The sequence below is a fragment of the Podarcis bocagei genome, assembly GCF_964188305.1.
Source record: "Podarcis bocagei genome assembly, chromosome: 6".
NCBI lineage: Eukaryota > Metazoa > Chordata > Lepidosauria > Squamata > Lacertidae > Podarcis > Podarcis bocagei.
The window spans coordinates 54,262,115-54,288,660 of record NC_138130.1 but is presented as its reverse complement, the minus strand read 5'-3'; the positions used below and the strand labels follow the sequence as shown (position 1 = coordinate 54,288,660).

Below are 26,546 nucleotides of genomic sequence, written 5' to 3'. Positions count from 1 at the left end.
CAACTAGAAATCTATGGAAGCCTCACAAGCACTACATGAGATCAGAAGTTCTCTCCCACTCATGATCCTCAGCAAACTGTATTCTGAGATAATCTGCCTCTGATACTTGGCTAGCACTAGCAGCTATTGATAGCCTTATCCTCAAATGGCAGAGAAGCATTTAAAGACACACTCAAAAGAGGGAAAATACATTATTTGTTCATTGAAAAATACAATAACTGAAATAGCTTTGGGGAAAGTAGCTAATTTAAGAATCCTTGTACGTCTACTACATTTCTTGATCTAGGTAATGATTTTCTTCAAAGAACTGGCTCATAGAAAAGCAACTTTGGTTTGTGATTCATAAGCTCACCACCATGGAAAATAACCTTTTAAGTCTTTTTGGCAAACGCTCCACCAGAATTTATTTAATGAATGCAAGTTTCAGGTGCCTCTACAATGGAAAATAAAAGATATCATAAATTGAATGTTCGTTTTAGAAACCATAAAGTAAGATCTCTATCATTGCCATCCTTATTTTCTGTGTAGTTCTATATTTAGATGTGTTTCACTGAGGAAAGAAAATAGGCTGCTAATGGATAACTATTACTGATTTCAAAATATTAGTAATCTCAGTGTCCCTTCAGTCTTTCTTCCCCAAATATTTTAAAGCTCAAGTGCTTCCTAAAAACTACGCAGTTGGGTGTTGTTGTTTTTTTGGGGGAGTAATATTTATTTCATAAGACTATATACTTACTACATTTAATATCTTTTATATAAGAATTGGTAGGTAACTTTTTTGGTTCTGGTCTTTATCAATCTTCCATTACTGCAGAACAATTTTGACAGTTGGGTGGGTGCAACCCACCTGTCCATCACATGACAAGATTTCATATCCTTGTGTGAAAAACCACTTGGGAGTCAAAGTACAAAGTGTGTTCATTGCTTTGTAAGAAGCCCCATGCTGCTTTTAAAAATATGAAATCTTATAAGTTGACATTCTTGGTAGCGCAAAGCTTGGTTTGCCAAGAAGACAGCTAGCACGATGGGCCCAGAAGGGATATAATTTTACTGTATTTCTTGGATCATCTCTCCTAATAAATCTATACCTGGTATAGAATGTATAAGAGCTCCTAGAATATATAGGTAGAAACGTGCCTATTCTCTCTCTCTCTCTCTCTCTCTCTCTCTCTCTCTCTCTCTCTCTCTCACACACACACACACACACAGTTGTAGCAGCAGCAGCACCAGTATTAACAGGATGGATCCATACTAAGTTAATCATGCTTTATTCCAATTCAAATCAATAGAGCAAGTTGTCATGATTTTAATGGAACTGAAGTGTGAATAACACTGTCTGGATCCAATCCAATAATTACAAGGTACTTGGAGGATGTAGAGCCACTCTTTGAGACCCCCCTGCTCATTTGGAGACCCTCATTTTTAGACCAGTTATTAATTTCACTCCTATGGCATTCCTGTATTTTTTAGGTAATGTCTTCAAGTGGTAGTACTAATGGGTTTATCACAGAAGAAGGGGTGTGCACATGAAAGCTATGAGGAAGTGTGGATTTCCAGGCAACAACAAGAAAAGCAGGTGTTTGTTTTGTCAATGCTGTATAAGCACTGCTAGGCCTAATTCATCACTAGCTGAACCTAGGATCCAATGTTATGGATAGTCTTCTGTAAGCAGGATAGCTATTGCTGAGGAAACTCTGAGAGGTGGTACAAGCATGCTGGTCAGACTGGAGCAGACCAGCTCTGGAAAAGAGAAGGGATGCTGCTACTCCTAACCCTCTTCCCTTCATCAAGGAGCTCACAACAGGTACCCAATGATGCACCGGATGTGCCTGTAGCACAACCTGTGCAGATGACGGGTCACCCACCCCTTGCCCAGTAATTATACTGTTGCTGCAACTTGAGTTGGATGGGGGTAGGTGTCTCCACAAGGGCTTGCATATATGCTCCAGGACTGGAAAGGTGATAGGAAATTGTTTTTAAAGGTGGGGTAATATTACTGATTGGGGGACAGATATATAGCTCAGTATTTGTAAGCCATTCATAATCATTCCATCCGCTTTGTCTAAAGACCAGCTCGATCAGGTACCTCCTGAACTGTGCCAGTTGGTCATTATAAAAGCTGTTTAAGAATTAGTACCTAAGTTTTATTCCCCCCCCCTTCCTTCCCTGCCTCTTTTCGTGTGTGTGTGTGTGTGTGTGTGTGTGTGTGTGTGTTAAGATTGTAATCCTATGGACAGGGACTGTCTGGTTTTAATTGACTGTATGCAAGCAACTCTGGGAGGTTGTTTTGGGTGTGGAGCAGTGTACAAATGCTCTAAAGAAATATAAAAATAATAAGTGATAATATAATATAAAAGTAATAATAAAAGTAATAATAATAAAAGTAATAATAATATAATAATAATAATATAATAATATAAAAGTAATAATATAAAAGTAATAAGTGATAATAAGTGAATAATAATAAGCATGAATCCATGACACTACTGCCGTCAAAAACACACACATAAGTATCTAGCAGGGTTGGGGCAGGGTACTGCATGTTTAAGGCAAATAAATATCATTGCATTTTGCTTGGAAAATACAATGTTGCACTATGAGACTTAATTTTAAAAACATCCTCTAGATTACATATACAGTTGCGTAGTCCAAATGCAGACAAACACTTAGATGGAAACTGCATGAAAAGAAAGAGGAAATATTCATCAGTCTGAAGCTAGCAAGATGAACTAGTAAAAACGAAACCGATGAAGAACATTATATATCAGGTCTTCACAGGTCTGTTAAAGTTGGTGCCAGTGCTCTTTCAGTATTAGTGATTGCCACGATTTCACACAAAGGGTTGTTTTTTTTAATGTACAGAATTGATTTGGAACTCAATCCTAACTTGTAATGCTCTCCCTCCCACGGGCGCTTGTTTCTATGCTCTTCCCGTTTTGACTTCTGCTACAGCCACACTGCCTCTGCCAAATGTGTGTGTGCATGTGGCGGGGTGGGGAATAAGAAGAAACCACAAACCTCAGCATACAAGAGGATATTTCAATACAAATATGAGTATTCTACAGTAAAGTTAATTATTGCCTTGGGCAATGAGAAGGGAACGTATTGCATTAGTTCAGCAACAAGGTGGCTTTGGGGTGGGGAATTTCCCCTCCTGAACACACTGTGCTCATGCGAGTATTTTGAATTTATCCCTGGAGATACCCTATATTGTTTGCTCATTCTTAATTGTTAAAAATGAAAAAAAAAATATGGCAGTCACTTGACTGAAGATCTGCGCCTCAGCGGAATAAATTCCAACTGCCTGCTTGAAGTGTTGCCTTCAAGAATTACTCTTTTCTTAAGCTGCAAACCGGCATGAGATACAATAAGCTGCACACAAGAGCAACTGGTTGCCGTTTTTCTGCCTCCCCCACCCCTTTCACCTCTGTTCCATCTGCCAGCTTTGAGGGGAATGGGGGGGGGAGTCTGAACAGGGCTATTTTGTTTCTAAAATTAAAATTCCAAAGTGCTGAAGAATATGCATGGTGTGTTTGAAATCCCACATCCTTTGTCAATTTCTGCATCTACTATCCCTGTTCATTCTCTTCAAAAAGGCATTTCAACTGTCTCTTTCCAAATCAATAGCCATGCAAAACAGATCCCTAGGGGAGCCCCCCTCCCCCGCAGTGAAATTCTGGTTTAAAATAGTGTAACTTCCTAGCTAACTGATTTCCCCAAACCATATAGCTAGAGATCTAAAATGCAGCCAGTCAGATTTAACAGTGCAGTTTTAAAACATGTTCGCTTGGAAATAAGACTCCATTGAGTTCCATCTCCCAAATAACTTCATCTAGCAGGGGCAGGGAACTTTTTCCAGTCTGAGGGGCACATTTCCTTTGGGGAATCTTCTGGAGGTTACATGCCAGTGAGGGAAGGCAGGGCCAGAGGAAAAAGTGGGCGGGGCAACAAATGAAAATTTTTGGCTGCACCTCCAGGAAACAAAAGGCATTTTCAGTGTTAGAAGGCACATTCTAGCCAGGCAGAAACACTCAAGGGGAGTGTGAAGTAAGGCCAGTGAAAGGAATGGCCTGGGGTGAGGAGCTCGGGCTGGGGAGGGGATTTAGTCCCAAGAGCCTGAGATAAAGGCTTGAAGGACTGCAGTTGGCCCAAGGCCCCCACCCAGGTACACAGGAGTACAGCCTTAGTAAATTTTATTGTAAGATCAGATTCAAAGTTTATTAAATAGAATGGCGTGTGTGTGTTTGTGTGTGTGTGTGTGTGTGTGTGTGTGTGTGCGCGCGTGCATTCATTCTATTTCTGTGTCTTTAGGTTAGGACTTCATGTTATCTGAATACTCACTTCTTGGTTCTCGAGGCCCATCCACTGTGATCTTGATGGCTCTGTGGTACGTGGCTACTTGTGGAGGATTTGTGAAGACTGTGATGGTCAAAGTGAAGCTCTTCCCTGAAACAGAAAAGGACATTTACTTTTACACCTGATTCATATTAGTCACCCTTGAGCTATAAAAACATTGAAAACTATTTGATGTATCGGTGAACATATTCAATTTAACTTAACTGACACGAAAGCTTGAAAGAACATTCATATTAGCAGGTGGGGGTATGACTGATTGATTTTTAAAAAATAAATAAATAAAATACAGTAAATAATGTATTTCATTAAAAACGGTTCAGCAAGATCAAAAATAAAATAAAATGCTATCAAACAGCAGATGCCTCAGTTTCTTACACCAAATCTGTTTTGTGCTTTTTTGTGGTTTACTCCAGAAAGTCAGTTTCCTATGAATTGCAATGTTGAAAGAAAATGTTCCATTAAAAAAAACCTAGGTAAAAAGTTTTATTTAAAATAATACAGGGTGGAATCCAATTGCTGCCCTTGTATTTATGGTAAGAAGGCCTTTTGATCCAGCAAATACCTCCATTAAGAAGAAAGCAGGGGAGGCAATGTTTGCCAACTTGCTTTTCCCCACACTGTCTTCCACCCTGTTCCATGCAGACAATTTTCTAGGATTTTGGGTCCTGCGGGATCAAAAGCTCTTCCATGACAACCAGGACAGCAGTGAGATTCCATCCACAGAAAACTGATCTGTGGTTACGATTTGTGGTTACAATATGGCAGAGCAAACCAAGGAAGACCCTATTTCATGTTTACAGAAGACTACCTTTTAACCACAAACTAAATAAACCACAAGACCACAAAGGCACACACCTATATGTGTCACTTGTTGCTTACTGATAATTCTGTTTGATGGACTTTTTTGAAGTTTTTTTAATTCACTGCTTATATACTACCACATTGTTAGCTGGTGTGTAGATTTGATGACAGCTGGGATGTGGGTGGCGCTGTGGGTTAAACCACAGAGCCTAGGACTTGTCGATCAGAAGGTTGGTGGTTCGAATCCCTGCGACAGAGTGAGCTCCCGTTGCTCGGTCCCAGCTCCTGCCAACCTAGCAGTTCGAAAGCACGTTGAAGTGCAAGTAGATAAATAGGTACCGCTCTGGTGGGAAGGTAAACGGTGTTTCCGTGCGCTGCTCTGGTTCACCAGAAGTGGCTTAGTCATGCTGGCCACAGGACCCGGAAGCTGTACGCTGGCTCCCTCGGCCAATAAAGCGAGATGAGCGCCTCAACCCCAGAGTCAGCCACGACTGGACCTAATGGTCAGGGGTACCTTTACCTTTACCTTTTTATTCACACATTGCGTATGAATGGAGTCCTAGCACAGTATGCACTGAATCCAGATATAGTCATGTGAAGAGTTGAACTCAATGGAGGTCTGTCACGCCTAACTCAAGTCTCAATCATTTCAGTGGGTCTACCCTATGAAGAAGTAGCAGTAGTAATAATAATAACTCCTTCAAGCCTAAAATTCAGATGGGAGTCTCTGGAGTCAATGGAAGGCTAGAAAGTGTCTAAGATCAACCTCTGCTCCATCAGTTGAGGAAGGGGGTGGTGAGGGAAGGAAAGTATCTCCACCACTGCTGTTGAAATAGTGGGAATAGTTTGCTCTTTGTTCATTTCAGTTTTTAAGAGATAAAGACCTAATTTAAGACCAATTTACTAAAAACTTCCTTTGGCTTGATGCCTGGGGCAAACTGAATAAGGTTCTATGTTAGTATATTTAATCCTGTACCTGGCAAGTCTGGCAAGTCTATTCTCATTGTCTCACCGCATAAGTTACCATTTATGTAACATTTGTAAAGCCAAAGGCCCAGGCCACAGCAGCGTGCCCAGAATTTCCATCAAAATGATAAGTGCACACTGCACTGTGAACAAAAGTGCTTTATGAGATTTAGCTCATTTCTCCTTGTGGCAATAATGTGACATAGGTCTGCAATGTCATTTCCCTTTTACAAATGGTAGCAAGTAGTAGTCACCTTTGTGCTTATGAAAAACAATTCACTGTGGCAAATTGCAGCTGCGGGTGGGGCTGATGAGGGCTGCATTCCCCCAGGGCAAATTTGTCAAGGGGGCACATGCCAGCAATAGCTGAAATATTCTGGATTAACTAATTCTGGATAAAGACCATCCTGCTTTGGTCTTCAACATGGCTACCTCAGATCAGAATTCCCAGTCCCTATGCAGTTCTCGTGCATCTAGCAATCCCATATGGCTTGATAATCTCATCTCTCTCTCTCTCTCTCTCTCTCTCTCTCTCTCTCTCTCTCTCCAGAATAGCTACTGAAAGTAAGCAAGTGAAAGTACCGTAATTTATTGGAGCAGGAGCCTACCAATTTGTTATTGGACACCTTGTGAAGGGAGGGAGAGTTATTTTCCTCAAATCATAGAAGTGGGGTATTTGCATTTATTTATTTATTTTAAAAAAATTAATTAAATAAAATGCCACCTGTTCCGGGAGTGGGGAAGTGAACACTTTTAAAAGCCATGAGAAATATGGAAGGAACAAATAGAACGGAAGGAAGTTTGAGGGGCTGGAAGAGTGAAGCAGCTTCAGGAGGCATCAGGGGAAGCAGAGTGCGGCCTCTGGGCCAACAGGCTACCCACCTGTGAATTACAGTATGTACATTTATTTCATATCTTTATAGACTGCTTATTACCAAAACATATAAGTGGCATACAAATGCTAGATAGATAGATAGATAGAGAGAGAGAGTGTGTGCGCATGAGCTTTGGTAACAGGCTTAGCCATTTTCTCAACAAGGTTTCTTCAGCTGCCCACCAGCTACATGGATTCCCCTGAAAAATTCTGTGACATATACTTTACCCTCACGGAGCTACAATTCCAAGCACCCTCTTAACCAAGTTCCCAGGAATTGAGTGCCTTAAAATAGAGATTATGCCAAACTGGCACCCTTGCACAAAATACTGTGCAAAACAGAAAAGGGACAGGGGAGCATTAGACCTCACACAGAGCTGTGAGGTGAATGAACATTAATGTAAACAAGCAGAATAGCTTCCTGGAGTGAGGCATTTGCAACATTTCTGTTACAAAATGTAGCCAGATGTCTGTTCCCCTTCTGAGAGCCAGATTAGATGTGATGTTTGTCCTGATATGCTTGATTTTTAAATCAAGGAAGCAGCTTTAACTTTTTGGACCCATTACAGTTGTGATCAGAATTGCCTCTCTGTGGCTGCAATTTTCAAAATCTCCCAATGGCACCAATCAAAGCTTTCCTCCTATTGTGAATTTAAGGATGGAGGATTCAGATCTACCACATAAACTGGCTATTAACCCCCCCCCCGAGATGCCACAGATTTTTTATTTCCTGAAATTCAGATATGCTGCATGATGATATTATTTGTCAAATGTTTATTAATTTCACTAATCCACGTTTAAGGCATGTGCAGCAGTCCTAATCCATAGATGTTTACTCAGAAGGAAGTGCCACCATTCAGTGTAGCTTATCCCCAAGTAAGCATGCAGGTAGAAATCAGTTGTATGTTTTAATGATCACTCAGGAATCTTCCCTGCTTCTAGCAGTGCACATTGCCACTTTTATACGTCTACCAATTTAAATGTTGCAACATCATCTCCAGCTGGTGCAGGAAAGACATTCTCTCACTTGACCACATCAGATGCTAGCCTACACTGTCCTGTGTCTAGACTATGATGCAACCTCATGGCGACATTGTTGGTGGCAGTTAGAGTATGTAAACTCCCTGTGCTGGAACCTGTTTCATCTGCAATGTGGAATCATGCTGGAAAGTGTCTCCTTGACTTTTTCGCTGGATGTTGCCATTACTTGAGTCTGAGATGAGTCTGAGATGAGTGAAGACCTCCGGGCCTCCAGGTTAATTTCTGGAGCAAGGAGGAACGACTCTTTGCAAACTCTCTTGGTTACCACTGAACAGAGTCCAATCCATTCACCCTCTTCCTGAAATCTGCATTCTGAGCACTGGCAGTCTGGAATGCAGGTGGGACAAATCCTTGAGCTACATAAAAACATAGAATCATGCAGTTGTAGAGTTGGAAGGAATCCCGTCCAAATATTTTTGTTTTGTTTTAAAAATTATTTACATAGATGTGTGTTGAGTCCCACAAATGTCTCAAAGCAACTAATTGCAATAATGCAAAAAGAAGAATGATACATTTTTAAAAAATCAATTTTGGAAGCAATGCATTAAAAATCATTTATTATTCCTTCTTTGATTTTCGATATGTAATGAAATATAGAAAACTTAATAAAAATATATTTTAAAAAATCATTTATTATTCCATTTATATTCTACCTTTTCTCCCATGAGCTAAAGGGGGTGTACATTGTTTTCCACCTCCCCATGTTATCCTCACAGCAACCCTGCAAAACAGGCTACAGGGAGAAGCTGTGACTGGTCCAGTGAACTCCCTACAGCTGAGTGGGGAATGGTACCCTGACCTCCCTGGACCCAGGTCCTAGTCCCATATGCCAGCCTACTACACCATGCAAAAACTCACTATACCATTCACACACAAAAAACACATTTTCATTCAACCACAAGATGAACCAGGACCCAAATACCCGGGAGAATAAAAATACCAGTGATGGTGCCATTGATTAAAGAACAATTAAAAGGGAGCAAGAACTGCTCATCAACAGTGCCAGGACAGCAGGCTAAGCAGGCACAGAGCTCACCTAGTAATTATTTCAATATTCATAGATAAAGATAAAAAATAGTGCACACAAATTTTATGCAAACCTGTGTCCTCCGTGGTCTTCTTTTTGGGTGGGGTGGGGGAATGCATTTTCTCTCTTTATGTAATGAGCAAGCAGAAACTTTGCACCTCCCTCCTCCACTCTCTTCTCTGATGCCACGTATAATGAATGACATGGAGCAGGGGCTTCTACTCCCTGCCTCCATTTCATTGGTTTGTGATGGTGGGAAGAAGGAAACTCAGTTTATGGTGATGGTGTCACACCATGCTTTTGTATTAACAGATGTTGCCAGCCAGGAACAAGAGAGAGGAGGAAGATAATCAGGGTTGGTGTTTTGAGTATCCTCGGTAATATCTCATTCTGGCCCAAGTTTTCCCCATTACATTAAGGAAAGATAAGAGATATCTGGAAGCAGAACAGGAGAGATAGAAAATTCCTTTAACTTGGTGTTTCAGCCTTCACTGTGACTGCCAACTTATTAATGATACGAAAGAACAGCTACAGTGGTGCCTCGCAAGACGAAATTAATTCGTTCCGCAAGTCTCTTCGTCTTGCGAGTTTTTCGTCTTGCGATGCACGGTTTCCCATAGGAATGCATTGAAAATCAATTAATGCGTTCCTAGGGAAACCGCCTTCAGACCAGGTCCGGGGACAGTCTGTCCCCGGACCTCTTCTGAAGGCTGGGGGGGGGGGGACAAGGGCTTTTCTTCCCACCCACAGCATTTTAAAAAACCCCGGGACAGCGGAGGACTTCTCCGCTGTCCAGGCGATCTTAAAATGCTGGCGGGCGGCATTTTAAAATCGCCCCGGACAGCGGAGGACTTCTCCGCTGTCCGGGGCGATTTAAAAGCCCCTGGGAAGGCAGGCAGGGGGGACAAAGACTTTCGCCCCCTGCCCGCTTCAGAAGGTGTTCCCGCCCCCAGCCCCGCTTCGGAACAGCATTCCGAAGTGGGGCGGCTGGGGCAGGTGTTCCCGCCCCCCTCCCCGCTTCGGAACAGCGTTCCGAAGTGGGGCGGCTGGGGCAGCTGTTCCCGCCCCCCCTCCCCGCTTCGGAACAGCGTTCCGAAGTGGGGCGGCTGGGGCAGCTGTTCCCGCCCCCCCTCCCCGCTTCGGAACAGCGTTCCGAAGTGGGGCGGCTGGGGCAGATGTTCCCGCCCCCCTCCCCGCTTCGGAACAGCGTTCCGAAGTGGGGCGGCTGGGGCAGATGTTCCCGCCCCCCCTCCCCGCTTCGGAACAGCGTTTTAAAATGCTGGGGGTCGGCAGCGAACGCTTCGCTCCCGACCCCCAGCATTTTAAAATCTCCCCGGGACAGAGAAGTCTCTGCTGTCCCGGGGAGATTTTAAAATGCTGGGGGTCGGCAGCCCCCCAGCATTTTAAAATCTCCCCGGGACACGGGGAGATTTTAAAATGCTCCCGACTTCTCTGCTGTCCCGGGGAGATTTTAAAATGCTGGGGGTCGGCAGCGAACGCTTCGCTCCCGCCCGCCAGCATTTTAAGATCGCCCGGGGCAGGCGGGGGGGAAGGCAGGCGGGGGGGAGCAAAGACTTTTGCCCCCCGCCGGCCTTCAGAAGAGGTCCTCTTCTGAAGGCCGGCTGTGGGCGAAAGTCTTTGCTCCCGACCGCCAGCATTTCCCTATGGGCTTTCGTCTTGCGATGCAAGCCCATAGGGAAATTCGTCTTGCGAAGCGCCTCCAAAACAGAAAACCCTTTCGTCTTGCGGGTTTTCCGTCTTGCGAGGCATTCGTCTTGCGGGGTACCACTGTACTTAGAAAAAGAATGGGGAAGTGTACTACAATATAACATTGCATCCTTTGGTAAACTGTAGCGAGGAACACCCACAAGGTTGCAGAATTTATAGACCAGCAGGGAGAGAGAAAAGAAAAACAGGCAATCCACTTCCCTTCATATTTGTTTTCATATCCTCGTTTTCATATCCTCGTTTTCTCCGACCCCCTTGCAATACAAGTCTTTAGATACACTTTTCAGACTTTGAATCCAGTGTTCAAATAGTACGTTGCTGGTTTTTACCAACACCAAAACACTCAGCCTTAATGCACACAGGGCCAAACCCTTGTCCTCTTTAGTCAGGCCTTTATGAAGGCTCCATTGTCTGGTAAAATTATGAATGATCTGTGCCTCATCTGACTCAGTCTCTGCAATCATCATTAGTTAGTCTGCAACTTTACTGCAGGCTCCCATCCTTCCATGTACTTTTTGTTCCCTGCAGCATTACATATTTGCAGTCTGTACTTCCACATTTCTCTAGCCATACACCCACCAGTTCTCCAGCTATGAAGTAAAAGTCTTTGCTGATTGTGTAATTCCTCTGTTTTGCATGCTCGGTTTTATAGCTTCATAAGACATCTGTCTTATCTATATTAATCCTCTGTATTGGAAAATGATTTTTTTTAAAAAAGCAAGACTTGATAATTTAGGTAGACTGTTGCTTCAAGAATGAAATGTCTAGACTAGAGATGGGAAACCTCTGACCCTTCAAGTGTTCCCTAGCTCTAACTCCCATCAAGCCCTAGCCAACTTGGCCAATGGTCAGGGATGATGGGAATTGTAGTCCAGCAACATATGGAGGGCCACAGGTTCTCCACCTCTGCTCTACGTAGTTGAAGCAATTAGAGTATCACTACAAAACAGTCCCCAAAATTTAATTTTGAATGTTTTTTTAAAAGAAATTGGAAGAAGCAATGGCAAGACTAATTCTTGCTTATGTGAGCAATTTTGTTGGAAAGAAGAAAACCCTTCCATGTGCCTGAAAATGTATCATATCTACAATATTAAAGTTTATGTGTTTCTTTCATATTGTGGTTATCACAATAGCCCTTACCTCATTTAGTGTGACCTATTTAAACCATTGTTAGGTAATAATCTGAGGAAGTATGCAATTATTGATGCTAAAAATCGATGACAGTTTTGTCTGCTTTGCAGTTATTCTGTGACCAGTGTGTAATGTGCACTCAGTCTATAGACCCAGGATGTGACTTTTTGATGATTAAAGTGCATGTTTTAAATTAAAAAACACACATTTTTCATTTGGTTACTTTCTCATTAGTGTGTGTTTCGGGTACAGTTTCGTTTCTGTACCAGGGTTGTTTCATTTCTCAGAATCACCATACCAGCTGGGTGATACTATCCTCCTTGATCACTGCTCCAAAAGACCCAAAAGCTGCTCTCTCTCTCTCTCTCTCTTGCCAGTCATTCACAGAATGTAGGCAGCAGCAACTTCTATAGGGAAGCTTCCCTAATCATTTAAGGAACTTGGTAAGTCATGAACTTTTAAAATACTGCTCTGTCAACATATATGTAGTTCTTTATTTCATGCTATTCATGCATAAAAAACAAATAGGTAGCACAGTAAAAACACAGTTTGGTATATCCTGTGAGTGGCGAGCAAGCTGGTGTACTAAACTGTGACAACAGAAAATGTAAGATCTGCGTGAACTGTCAATTTAAAGTGACTTTCAAGATCAACACCTTCCCATTCTTTTACTGAAGTCTTATTCATCTGACCATAAAGGTAAAGGGACCCCTGACCATTAGGTCCAGTCGTGACTGACTCTGGGGTTGCGGTGCTCATCTCCCTTATTGGCTGAGAGAGCCGGCGTACAGCTTCCGGGTCATGTGGCCAGCATGACTAAGCTGCTTCTGGCGAACCAGAGCAGCACACGGAAACGCCGTTTACCTTCCTGCCGGAACAATACCTATTTATCTACTTGCACTTTGACGTTCTTTCGAACTGCTAGGTTGGCAGGAGCTGGGACCGAGCAATGGGAGCTCACCCTGTTGCGGGGATTTGAACCACCGACCTTCTGATCAGCAAGTCCTAGGCTCTGTGGTTTAACCCATAGCGCCACCCGCGTCCCTTTTCATCTGACCATACTTCCTCACAATTATTGTTAATGCCACTCATCCCCCGAGACTCAAATCCTGAAAATACTGGGGGGCAAAGTCTGGGAACTAGAGTAGTGCCTGGCAGAGAGGGACCTGGTAGAACAGGTGTTTTAGGTGAGTGATGTTGTAGGAAGGGGAACAGAAGCTGGAAACTGGCTTGGGAAGATCTTGACAATGCCTGGGTACCTCCTGATGGAGCTTTATGGAAAAGGGGTGGCTGAGCAGAGCAAAAGTCAAACAGGGGCAGGACAGTGGCAAGGGGAAGCTTATCTATTTGATACTCTCACCCAACATGGAGATGTACTTATTCCCCTGAAGGCTAAAAGCCTGAAACTTCAGGCCAAAACCTAGGGTAGTCTCAACTCCTGCTTTCAAGAGTAGGACAGGTCCTGCAAAGTAGGAAAGTGACTCTTCCTAGATTTGCATGCTAGAAACGCGTCAGGAAGCACAGTGCAAGTGAGACTCTGCTTCTTGGTTGCAAGTGAAAGGACTATGTGGGGTTTTCCACATCATGATAAACTGCGGCCCTCTTTTCTTTGTAGGATTTCTGCTTTCCACAGAGAAGAATATTATGAGCATGTCTCCATTTCTTCCTAACTCTGGCCCTTAGAGAAAAAGAAGCCTTCCATCATTGAACGTCTTCTCAGCTTTCCTTACATGAAAGGAAGCTCAATGTAGCTGTGGGGTTTTTTTAAGAGCTTCTGTTTGTTCTCTTGTACATCCACAATTAATATGACCAAGGTCTGTAGTCCAGAATCATGGTGGAGAGGTGGAATTCATAAAGGCTGCATTGAAGCATTAACTATCACTCTAGTAGATGGCACCACTGCTTAAAATGCAATACTAAACATGATAAGATATAAGGCTACTTTTACCTAACTTTAGATATCTAGGGTTGATGAAAGGCATAAACAAAAATAAATAAATAAATAAATAAATAAATGGACCTTTCACCTGCAGAGACCCCTGTGTGCTGTGCAAAGGCATGTGTATGGCAAATATGAGAGAGGGTTAATGTCAGGGAACTGCCATCGGAGGAACAGGTGGGGAAAGGGCTCACGGAGGCTGGGAGGGACTCAACAGCTGAAGCAGGGACCAGCAGGGGGAGAGGCGGGTCTCTGGAGGAAAGTCTCACGGAGGCTGAGAGAGACTCAGCAGCTAAAGCAGGAACTAGCAGGGAGAGGGGTGGATCTCTGAGGGAAAGCGAGCAAGAGGGAGGGCTCAGGGACACGTCCAGCAAGAACAGTGGGGAAGTGTCTGAAGCTCCCATAGGGAGACCCATTCCTCGCCGGAAGCTGTCACGCCGCGAGTCCCGAAGACGTGTTTCCGTTAAGGAGCTTTTATGCTGGAAGCGCTTCCGAAAACAACCACTGTCGGAATCTGCAAGCGACTAGAGCAGACATGTCTGAGGAGCTCTGTCACAGACAGAGGTTTGTGGAGTTGCACAAACTCTGAGGGACTACGATTTTACGCACAAGCAGCTCATCATCCCATCACAGTTAAGAAGGATGGTGAAAACCAGAAGAGAGGGGGGAAAGACTGCCAACTTTAATAAACAACATCCCATATAAAACAATTATTTTAGGAATAGCGTCTTTGGCTAAAAGCCTCATGCTTTTAAGGATTAGTTGATGCTTTTAAATAAAACCAGCTCTTAATGGAGAAGCAGAGCAGCCTCTGACTACAAGCGGAGCTGCTTCTATAAGACAGTGATAATAAAATTCTTATAAGCATGGGTGGAGACACTAATTACAGCACAGGAGGAATGTAATGCTGTTGGGTGCCCTGCTACACCTCAAGAGCACAATAGCCATACAAAAGGATTATGCAGCTTTATTGTTACTGTGTAATGCCTACTGTGAAAATATTATTGAAGGGTGGAAGGCATGAGAATGATTCAGACATATTTGCATGATATTAATGTCTGACAAGAAGATGGAAAGATTAACTTGCAGAGGAGTTACTATTTCCATGCAGAGAGTGCTAGTACCAGTTTAACTTCCTTATTTCCAGCCGGACACTGGATTTCGCATCAAGAGGCCTGTTCGCTCCTCCAGAACTTAAAGTGATCTTCAAGTCTCCAGCCATTTATACTGTGTTTATCCTTTCAGACGAGAACTAGCTCAACAGTTAATAGTTTTCATGCAAAATATATTCTCCAGAAAGTGAACTTTGAATACCTGTTTTCATTGTTTTGAAGCATCTATGAAGAAGAAGATACTCTGAGAAGGTGTATCTTTTCTAACTACAAAAGGTCCATTTTTAAAAAAGTGGATTTGTTGTGCTAGGGTGATGGTAACAGAGGTGGATTTAGGAGAATGTGAGTGGTCTGGCTGCACTGGGCACAGAGCCTGGGGGGCACAATTGTTATTTAGAATAGAGTGTGAGAGGCTGGGGGCGCTGAATTTTGGTGTTGCACCCTGCTGAAATTTGAGACCCCAAAGATTGCCACTGATGGTGATAAATCTCCTTTAATTGTACAAGTCTAAATGTGTGCTTTGCAAGCCCTTTCTGCCTCTGGACCTTTGGAATCTTGTGGCCTGCTCAGACTGTGGATTCCATGGCCAGCTACTGAGACTGGCTTTCAAACTCTGTCACACAACAAGGTTAGAGGCACTTATCACTATGGGTTTCATAGTCACGGAGCAAACGATGAAGACAATACATAAAAACCCAAAGAAAAATATAGCTTTGTTTCACATTAAAAGTCTGAAATAACTCTCCTGCTTGAACATAACATTCTCAAGCACAATTTTATTTTCCTTAAAATGAGCAAAATGTTAATGATACCTTGCTATATATATATTTTTAAAGTACTTCAGCAGATAGTTGCTGTTGCTGAATTACATGGTTTTCCTTCTTTTCCTTAAAACAAAAACTGTTCAACTGATTGCAAATGAACCCAGGTCTTTGCAAAGAAGTACAAGATGCTTAACTAAAAGGTTGCATGTTATCCTACCTACCCTATCAAAATACTAATTCTTCTTTTTAAAAAATCATAATGGCCCTATTTTTAACTGCAGGTCAGCAGTTGTTTTTCCTAGGCAGATTGGTGCTAAAAGATGACTTTACCAAAATGTGGATCAAAACTCAAATCAAAAGGAGCTGGCAGCCAGCATTGCTCAAGCTGAATATGTCAGCTACTGAGTCAGTGAGGTAACCTGGGCTGCCATAAACAGAGCCTGCTAAGCTGAGCTACGCTTCTGTGATAACGTAAAATACAAAAACAGCTGCAAGATAGCGCACCGACTCATCCTCATAAGCCTCAGTGAAAACAAAATGTGCAAGCACCGCTCAGCACAACCAAAAACAAGGAGATTTATTGTTATTAGAATTAGGGCAGTGGCTCAACATTTGGCGCAATATTTGTTTACCACTCTCATATGCCCAGAGACAGGAAGCTCCAAAGAAGAAAAAATAACTTTCCCAAAACCATTTCATGATTAAGATTCACACAGTTGCAGCCAGCAGTTCTGAAGACTAAGGTCACAAAATGTGCCTTATTAAGAGAATTCATGTGGTAGGAATACTGAAATAAATCTTGACTTGTAGCTATAACCCTTGTATTTACATTTTAGAGGAAAATGGTTGTACGCACCCACAATAGCTCTGACATACTGGACTGTCAAAGGAAAAAATAATTATATAGATGCTGACACTTGAACGCTGTACAGCCTTTTAAATAATATCATACAATCACATACACAAAAAATAAAAAAATACCTGTTTAAAGAGGTTCAAATGTATTCAAAATAAGGAGTTACGGTAAGAGACACTGCTTATATTATTGCATTTGAGACATAACACAGATCATTTTTGTAAAATGCCATAAAGAAATCTAATCGTCTCCTATTATTTTTCTCCTTGCTGATGCTTTTTAGTTGAAGGTTCATCTTTGTGGATCAGATTTAAATAACAGAATGCTTGTGAGCTGGCAAGAGGCACACAAACCACATCATGTTTTCAATTCAAATATTCTAATTGGAATGTATCATATAGCCCCTTAGACAATCAGCAATTCATACCAAAAAATGTTGGCATTACATTCAAGTTGTCTTTTTATGCCAGCTATGTTTGTACTGTTTTATAAATATATCTTTCCCCACAGTCTAAGAATCTACAAGAGTTAGCACAGAGAAACAGACCATCCTCTAGTCTGACTGTGCCATTAATTGTTTTTTAATCTGGTCATTCTCCAAAGCTGCAATCCTCTACTACCCACATACGTGGCAGCAAGTGCCATTGAGCCCAGTGGATTTACGTCCCAATAGACACATACAGGAGTATGCTGTCACAGTAGGCGGCTGAACTGAACAACAGGGTGGCAAGTTAGAAGAAGTGGCAAAAAAAGTAATTTTGAGCTCTTTTTTGTTTCACAAATCTTATGCAGTTACTAAAGGCAAAGGAACCGTGCCAGAAAGCAGATAGTTAGTCTCATTGCTTTTAGATGTTCAATGTCTCTTGGTGTTGGCTGCTTGTCTGCCAGTGTTTTGCCTCCCATTTTACCCTTTAAAGGCACTGACAAATCTGACCAGCTCTTCTCTTACTTTGCAGCAAAAAGTTGTTGCCGATACACCTAGACAAGTTTTATCATACTTTCCTGTTTCTAGATTTGCAAATGAAAACAATTTGAGAATCAAAGTAATACTGTGACGAGCTGGTTACTTGAGGCATCCCTAAAGGAATTCCTACCACAAATTAGCAGACGATCTGAATGCAACACTACAGAGTTAATTCAAGTTGCCCATTGCCATCCTGGTCCGAACTGCTTAGTATTTAAGACCACCTTAGATACTCTAATCCCCTAAAGTTCATGCCATGATAAAAACTGGTTAGCAACTCAGGATGTTTTGTTCATTTTGCTGCAGGAGACTAACATAGCTAGTCTCCGGAAATAGATAAGGGAAAGTTCAGGTGCAATTGCTTCCCTTCAGTGACAATAAAATTACAGCATTGGGTTTTCCTTTGTTTTTTGTTTTGAATGCCTTCCCTTTTGAAATATGTCAGGCTCCTACTATTGCAGACTTTTGGCTACTGCTGAAAACCTTCTCCTTTACTCGGGCTTCTCTAGCTTAGCACTGTTGTTAATTTGTCCACAACCAGCATTTTGACTATGTCTGAAATCTGTTTTGTTGTGCTTTTATGACTTTTCTATTGTTTGTATTATTTATTTATTATATTTAGAAATCAGTCATCCTTCAAAGGATCTCAGAGCAATATATATATATATATATAAGCGTGGTAAAAGACAACAACAGTAAAACGATATATTAACTAATTAAAAAAAGCACTGATTCACATACAGCTGCTAGTAAATCCCCCATTATAAAACTGTAGAAGTCTGGATAAATAAAAATGTCTTCAACTGACATATGAAGACCAACAATGAGGGTGGATAAATGTACTTCTAGGGAGATCATTCCAGATTTCAAGGACTCACTATGGAGAAGGTCTTTTTCTATAGGTCTTCCCGCTCTGCTGAATCCTGAAAGGGTTGCGTTGTTTTTATCCTCTTCCCCCAGCTTGGGTTTTTTGATGTTTAGTGGTACAAAAGTTTTGCAAAATGAATAAATCAACATTTGAGGAACTCCCTCCCTTCAAAATCTCAAGAAAAGCAAAGGCCAGTTAGCTGTAAAAATGCAACTCTAGGTGATTTCGAATGGTAAATGTAAAGGACCCCTGAATGGTTAAGTCCAGTCAAAGGCGACTATGGGGTTGTGGCACTCATCTCACGTTTCAGGCCGAGAAAACCAGTGTTTGTCCACAGACAGCTTTCCGGGTCATGTGACCAGCATGACTAAATCACTACTGACGCATGGAGGATCATGGCAAGTGTCAGAGCACATGGAAACACTGTTTACCATCGCAGCAGTACGTATTTATCTGCTTGCACTGGTATGCTTTCGAACTGCTAGGTGGGCAGAAGCTGGAACAGAGCAACAGGAGGTCACTCCATTGCACGGATTCGAACTGCCAACCTTCTGATCAGCAAGCCCAAGACACTCAGTGGTTTAGACCACAGTGCCACCCTTTATCTTAAGATGAGTTACCTTGAAGTGAAAAAAGTTCCACATCCCCCCTGGCCCTGAAGCCCCCTAAAAAGCATCCCACTCTGCAAAATGTGAGAAGGGAAGGGCAAATCATCCTAAACTTGAGACAGGGCATGTTTTGGGAACATTTTAAGAGGTTTATTGGTCTCTCAGGTCCTAGTCTGTTACTCTAACCACTACACTATACTGGCCCACTTATTTTAAAAGGCTCTGAGGTGGGATATAAAATAAAACACGAGAACGGGCCTTCTCTGCAGTGGCTCCCCATCTGTGGAATACTCTCCCCAGGGAAGTTTGTCAGGCACCTTCATTATACACCTTTAGGCACCAGGCAAAAATGTTCCTTTTCAACCAGGCCTTTGCCTGATTTGATCTACGTCCTAGACCCTGTTTAAAAATGCTGGCTCTTTTGGGGTTGCTGGCTTTGTTTTGATTTTGTGTATTTTATATTTTATGTTAACCGCCCTGAGACCTTTGGGTATAGGGCGGTATAGAAATTAAATAAATAACAATAATAAACATCACTAGCTGCTTTCATAGTTTGCTAATGTATCCCAGTGCTGCAGCCTTTTATTATAGCTGTCTTTTGAAATAAATTTTTTTCTTGAGGGATTTTAAAATCAGATGTCTTTTCATTGTCCCATGAAAGTGCTAATGATTTTTGTGACCATTAAAACTCACTCTGTTAATGTTTCTATGTTTACAAAGTCAATTTATGCCCATATAAATAAACAGATATTTTTAAAATTATTTTTAAAATTTAGCTTAAATTGGGAAATGGAACGTAGCATGTCCCTTCTTTTTAAGTCCAATTCACCCACTAGAAAAAAATCAGCATGTTACAATGTTCTTCATGTAAAACAGAAAAGGATTGGTGGGGAAACCCATGTTGTAGCTGGAATGCGTTTCCTGACATGAACCCCAAGGTCATTTTAATCTGAACATGCCAGAAACACAACCAGAAAACTCACAACAGCATTGATACAGGGCTATCCTTTGAGGCTCCTTCAAATCTTCAGGATGAGGTGCTTCTGTCCGGATGCCCAGATGGGGGGGGGGGAGGGGGCTGATGTGCCATAGCCCTCCCTAAATGGTAATCTTGGAGGGGTCATCCCAATTTGCTGTATACCATAGGATGATCCTTAACCTGGGTTAACCCTGCCAAATTATCAACCAGCAGGGAGGTTAGTTGACACAGGATACATGCCTAATGCCTGTGTGCCAAAAGCCGCTGGCACCTGTAATCAATAAAGCTGTGGCCTGTTTAACCCCCAAAATTGTACTGTGTTCATTGCAACTTCACCATGCCTTGGCCACGCTGCCCACGGTTTCACTGCACCTGGTCCAACAAACCCCAGACTACTGTCTGGCAAAGAGCACAGTTGAGGTGGGGACCACAACCTCAACGCAGAAACAGTCACATATGGAAACGGATTTGTCCTTTATTCTGTGGGTAGTAGATATGTATCCAGTGCATCCAATCCAATCCATGTAACTAATTTCTGAGGTGGGACCTTATTATCAATCTTCTTAGGTTGTATAAAGTATCGTATACTTTGCTAGTGCTGTAAAAACAATAGTGGCAATCCAACATCAATCAAGCTAGTTTCTTTCATGGTGCTACAACATTTTTTAAAAGTGATATATTTGGTTTTGAACGTACTGGAATGCAGAAAGATAAAAACTAAGATGAAAAGCCTAAGCAAATTTTTGCCAGCATGACACAGGAAAAGCAGCCAGATTCTGGAAACAGACCAAGATGTTTTGGCAATAAACAGATTGTGGAAATTTTAAATTCCCACTTCAGCCAAATCTTAAGCAACAGCCAACAAGCTCTGGTGATGTGCCCATCTAGAACCATGGTTATGCATGTTTTACTCAAGCACACTTGTATAAAGTAGTTCCATGGAACTAGTGGTACAGACTTTTCCTCCACTCCATTTGACAGAATGGGAAACCCTACACAGCAACCTTTTTTCTTGCAAAATAATTGGCAGGGTTCTGTAATTTGCAAATCTATTTTTAATATAAATGGATACAGATGTGTTTCTACAAAGTGCTTATTTATTACATGCCTTTCTCTCATTAACACCAAAACGGCATCTATCCACTTCCTTTCCCACTATGTTTTCAGGGAGAAACAAAATAAAGGACTAAAGATTGGTCATGGCCTCATTTGCTCCCGGTGAAATTAAGAGAAATAGCCAACAGCAATTGCCTCAGATGGCAGATACTGCGGGTAGCACTGGCATCACCCTTGGCAATTCCCCTCTGTTGGAGAATCAGAGCCTGCTGCCCTCAGGTGCAAAGGAGGATGCTATCCCATTGCCAGTGCTGAAGTCAAGTAAACTTCAGTACATGGAATGAGTGAGGTGGGGGCAGGGCAGGATCTTGCTTTTTGCCTCAAGCAGTGAAATGGTTTGAGCCGGCCCTTATGTGAAGACATATAAAACACACACATATGCAAAGAGTTGTATCCAGTGGTGGCTTTGTGTTAGCAGGTGTGCTTCTGCTTGCACAAGGCAGGACACTATATTTTCAGTAATTCCTCTACCTAGTGCACCCCTCTCCATGCCCCCCAAGGCTCTCCTGAGCTATTTCCAGCACTATACTGGAATATAGTGCAAGTTTACTGCTCATTTCCGTGTTACTCACTTTCAGAAAAAAAATTAATTTGCAAATGATATGGAAATATGTGCAAACCTTTAAATCAGTGGCACCTCCTTCCAGGTGTTCTGGGACTCTGGTGCCAGTAGTACAGGCTAGAAAGGCAGGTTTTATCAGCAATGGGCTGGCACAAGGCAAAAATTGCTAATTCCTAAGCAGTGTTTGGTATTGGAAGTCAAGCCAAAACTGTCAAATACAATTCTATTTGTTTATAAGGATCTATTCTCATCTTTTGAGCTTAGTATGAGGAGAATAAAGTCACTTTTAAAATACAGAATGATGAATGGAATACTGCACAACAACAGCTAATATTTCCAAAACATGTGGTGGGCATCCAGATCCAGAACATTACACCTATAATCCTGTATCCAGTTTTGACTTTAGTGAGTCTAAGCTTCCATAACATTAGGGGGCAATCCTGTACGCAGTATGTTAAAATTCAGGCAAATGTAGTGAAGTAGAGTTCTGTAGACAATGAAGCACATTGGACAAGAAATAACAAGAGGTTTTATTATTTTTGTTATTATTTATACCCCACCCATCTGGTTGGGTTTCCCCACCCACTATGAGTTGATTGATTGAAATAATGAGGTTGAGTTGATTGAAATAATGGGGATTTTACTATGTTTAGCAATACTGTAGCAGTAAAAACCAACTGCTTCAAAACTGCAACTGAAGTGATTAAAGTGTAGTGTTAGATATGACTGAATACTTGCAATAGATATTGCGTTCTTTGTTTTTATAATTTATAAGCAGTTTCTAAGAGGTGTGCATTAGGGATACAGCATGAAATCAGTTAAAATTCCCTCTGTCTCGTAAGTCTCTCAAGTAAATGAAATGTGTATGTATATAAAGAAGTTCTTCAAACTGCCAATGTGAAATATAGTAATGAGTAAAAAGACTGACCCAGCAATTCGTCTATTTCCCATTTTCCTGGTATTATTCAAGTGTCACTGAAGTCTACAGACTTATTCAGATCAGGTGGCTGCAGGTCTAATTGTTATGGTGGTTGGGTATTGTGATTTACCCTCTCGTGCGGAATATTAGACTACCAATAATTCTGCACAACAGTGAAAAATAGGTATGAACTTGCATTGTCATTTCATTGCTTAAAACTGTTCTGGACAGCTACACGTACAGCTGAGCCAATGCAACTTACTGTTTCCCATTAACATTTTTGGCAGTAAAAAAATTCCTCTTTTGCTGATGATTTTTCAGCACTCCTTGTAAGTGGGGAGGGATGGTTGCTTATTCTTGTAAATTGCCCTCAGTTGTCTCAATGGCATCACCATGCAGCAAAATCTGATTGGGTACCTAGCATTGTGACATTATCACATTCACTATTCAGAATCCCTGACTGAGTGGAATCACCAATGTAATCCTGGAGGAGAAAGAAGCAACAGCCAAGAGAAATAAAACTGCTGACCACGACTGAACAATAGGGAATAGTCACACTGCCTAAGTATTTTACAGATGAAATTTCCACTTGTTCTTGCCTCAAATCAAAAGCAGAGAATATATGGTGCAGCCCTAGTTCTACACCAGTTATTTTAGTTAATTTCAGTTACAAATCATATGCACATATCTAATTTTCAGTCATCCTTTGCATCCTGTTTTGCATATTGTTTATTCACATTACAGTACTGCTTTCGAGCAGCTAGCTTCATGCACAGAGAAACATCACACAGCTCTAACAGAAGTTCATTTCCCTGTCTGCATTTCATGACCTTTGACGCAAACTGCCTTAGTCCTCACACTTTAAGCCAATGCAATAAAAGAATGCCAGAAACCAGTGCAAACAGCCACACCTTTAGGAAACAGTTCAGGGTTGTATGAATAAACAAAAGCATATATTAGTCACTCATTCAAAATTGGTATTGCCCATAGGAACCAAAACTTCAGACCTGAATAGTTAGCATGCAACCTGCCAAAGATTATCACTTCCTTAAACTTATTCTGACAGTCAATCTTTATTTGCATATCAACTCCTATACATAAGTGATCGGTGTTACAAGTGACTGAGTAGAATTAGTAAAATAAATGGCGTATAATTTTCTTCTGATCAGCTCCTGCTCCTTCCTTCACTTTCTCATTGCGGCCTTAGGAACTGCATAGACTCTGATTTCTGGCTCTATGCACGGTGCCAACTACCAAAGTGCAGGCCTGTTTTTATTAGCTTCTCAAACACTTCACCAGCTTTACATTTAAATCTTCAAAATGTTTTCTAAACACTCTGAATCATAATGAGAATTCCATTTACTGAAAAGGTGCAGCCTTCCATATAACAACTGAACATGTTTAATGACTGATCCTTTTATACATTACAGCATCACTCATGTTTTCAGTAAATGGATATAATTTTCTCTGCTTTACCCTATTATTATCATTCGTTAGCATCACCAAGCTACAATTCCAACTGCAGGTATTTCTCCCCCAGCAATTATCTCCTTCACAGAAGCAACTCAGGCAGGTTTAGAAACCATCTAGTTTTGCATATTAGGCTAAAAAGCAGCAACCACATTTCAGAAAAGAAAACTGAAGCATGTATGTGTGTGAGTGGCAGAGGTCTTTTTAAAAAAAGCAGCTGAAGAAGAAGAGGATAGTGGGTGAAGAAAGAGCTGCGAGTGGAGGGGGCCCCTTTTCACATCCTCTGGACCCCTGGGAAACTCAGCAAACCTGCTGTACCTGGAATTGAGGGTGCAGAGTGCAGCTGAATGACTGTGGGCAACCTGAGGAAGTGCCATACACTTTGGGCCTGCCCATAGAAGGCATGTCTAGTGTGAGAGACTAGGGTGATGTCCAATGTTTGCAGGAACTTTTCTTGTTGTGAGATTTTTGTGCGTGAGCTGAGAGTTTGTTTGGACCCTGGGTGAGAACCAGAAGGCTGAGGAGGAGAGTGTGTCAGAAGGAAAACTAATTGATACTGATTAATGTATATTAGTAACTTTGTATCAATGTAACATTTTCATATAATAAAAAAAATTCCTTCCAGTAGCACCTTAGAGACCGACTAAGTTTGTTATTGGTATGAGCTTTCGTGTGCATGCACACTTCTTCAGATACACTGAAACAGAAGTCACCAGAAAAACCAGCTGCACCAATATAAGATGGACACCTGGCTTACTAGCAGTACATGTGAAAAGGATCCAGGTGTCTTAGTGGACCACAAGCTTAACATGAGTCAACAGTGTGATGCAGCAGCAAAAGAGCTAATGTTATTCTAAGCTGTCTCAACAGAAGTATAGTGTCTAGATCAAGAGAAGTAATAGTACTGTTTTAGTCTGCTACTGGAAGGATTTTTTTTATTTTGTTTCGACTATGGCAGACCAACATGGCTACCTACCTGTAACTAGAACATTTTCATATGTAACTCTGTATTTTTGTAATGTTTTGTTTCATTTGCCTGCTGTCGCTTTAAGTTTGTTTGTACATGGCTTAGAGATATTTTTAACATATTAAGCCGTATAGAAATTTAATAATCAAAAATCAAAAGCTAGTTTCCATAGAAAATGAAATCAAGTCTGCTAGATGCACAAATCAAAGGACCAATCCCAGTCCTGATAAAATCAGCACATTAGTAAGGAGCAAGAATCAACCCAGCTAGGCAATTTTCATGAATTATATTTGTGACTAGGAGCCAATTCATAGCAAAGGCTATGTGAGCAGCCCCAGCCTTCCTCAGGTATGTGCTCATATAGAGATAAGACCAATTCATGTATTCAACAAGCTTAGAATCCTCTTCGCAGAGGGGGGAGCAAGGGTGTACCATTATCATCCTGCATATAAAGGAATATGTGATCCAACTGTCTGATTTTATGAGATCTTTACTTCTCAGAAAAGGAGAGGTCGTATAAGTCAAATTGATATACACATTGGTCTATGCATGGAGCACTCAAATAACATGTTACCATATATACACATTGGATGCAATGTCCGTCAGCTTCTCCACCACATGGAGAGAATCCTCTGTAAGGTGAGTATGTGAAAAGCACTACAATGCTTAGTTCTTGCAATCACAGATATTGCTGGCAGCGCCTCCAATGATAGCAATAACATTTTTCCATCTGCCAGAGTTGTGGGAGTTTCTTCTGGCTGTATCAATATCCATGCAAATGCATAAAAAGAAATAGTTGAACCTAGTCACACAGATATGTGTGTGTGCGCGCGTGTGTGTGTTTAAACCATGATATAGATGGTGCATTTTTAGAAGTCTCACAAATTGGATAATTAGTTAGAAACATGTCTCATTGACATCAACATATCTTACTTCCATGTCAACATATGTGGGTGCCTATTTATCATTCTTTGTATTCCTAACCTCACTATCATGAACTGCGTTGCTAAAGCTAAAGTAACAAACCAAATGCATACTTATTTCTTGTAGAGACCCATTAAATGGAACCATTAAAGAAGGGGGAGGGGGAGGAAGGAAAAATCCTCTCTGCAGAAAACCACCACTGCCAATATATATAACAATAGCAAACTACAACAAGCTGGCTCTACTCTGCAGTCACCAAACTTTATAATTAGCAATGTTTTAATTTCAGTAATTAAAATTTCATTATACACTGGCTTCACCCATTCACTGAGGATCTGTTTGTTGCAGTCCCCTTTTCTACTGAAATGAATGAGAAAACTGCTCACATGGGATTTCTAACACTACTTCTGAGATATACAGAGCTCTACATCGACACTATTGGCTAAATACCGAGCAGATACAAATCATGGTACCATAGCTCTGAAGGCAGATCTAAACCATCTGATAACAATACACAATTCAGCCTGTAATGTTTGTTGCACAAATGCATCATAAAAACAAGGTAGTGATCTAC

The 26,546-nt window shown here is 41.5% G+C and overlaps 2 protein-coding genes across 4 annotated transcripts in view; one reads left to right on the top strand and one right to left on the bottom strand.

Annotated features, from left to right (window-relative positions):
• KCNE2 (potassium voltage-gated channel subfamily E regulatory subunit 2) overlaps positions 1 to 1,824 on the top strand; it is a 232,155-nt gene extending 230,331 nt beyond the window's left edge. Inside the window, exon 3 of the mRNA XM_081198836.1 lies at positions 1,130 to 1,824. The gene's annotated coding sequence lies outside the window, so the exon portion shown is untranslated. The remainder of the gene's footprint in view (positions 1 to 1,129) is intronic.
• Positions 1 to 26,546, bottom strand: part of RUNX1 (RUNX family transcription factor 1) — a 181,277-nt gene that overhangs the window by 48,613 nt on the left and 106,118 nt on the right. For all 3 annotated transcript variants that reach the window (XM_081198785.1, XM_081198783.1, XM_081198784.1), the window contains one exon: positions 4,342 to 4,446. In XM_081198785.1, the coding sequence (XP_081054911.1) occupies positions 4,342 to 4,446 (105 nt within the window). The remainder of the gene's footprint in view (positions 1 to 4,341; positions 4,447 to 26,546) is intronic.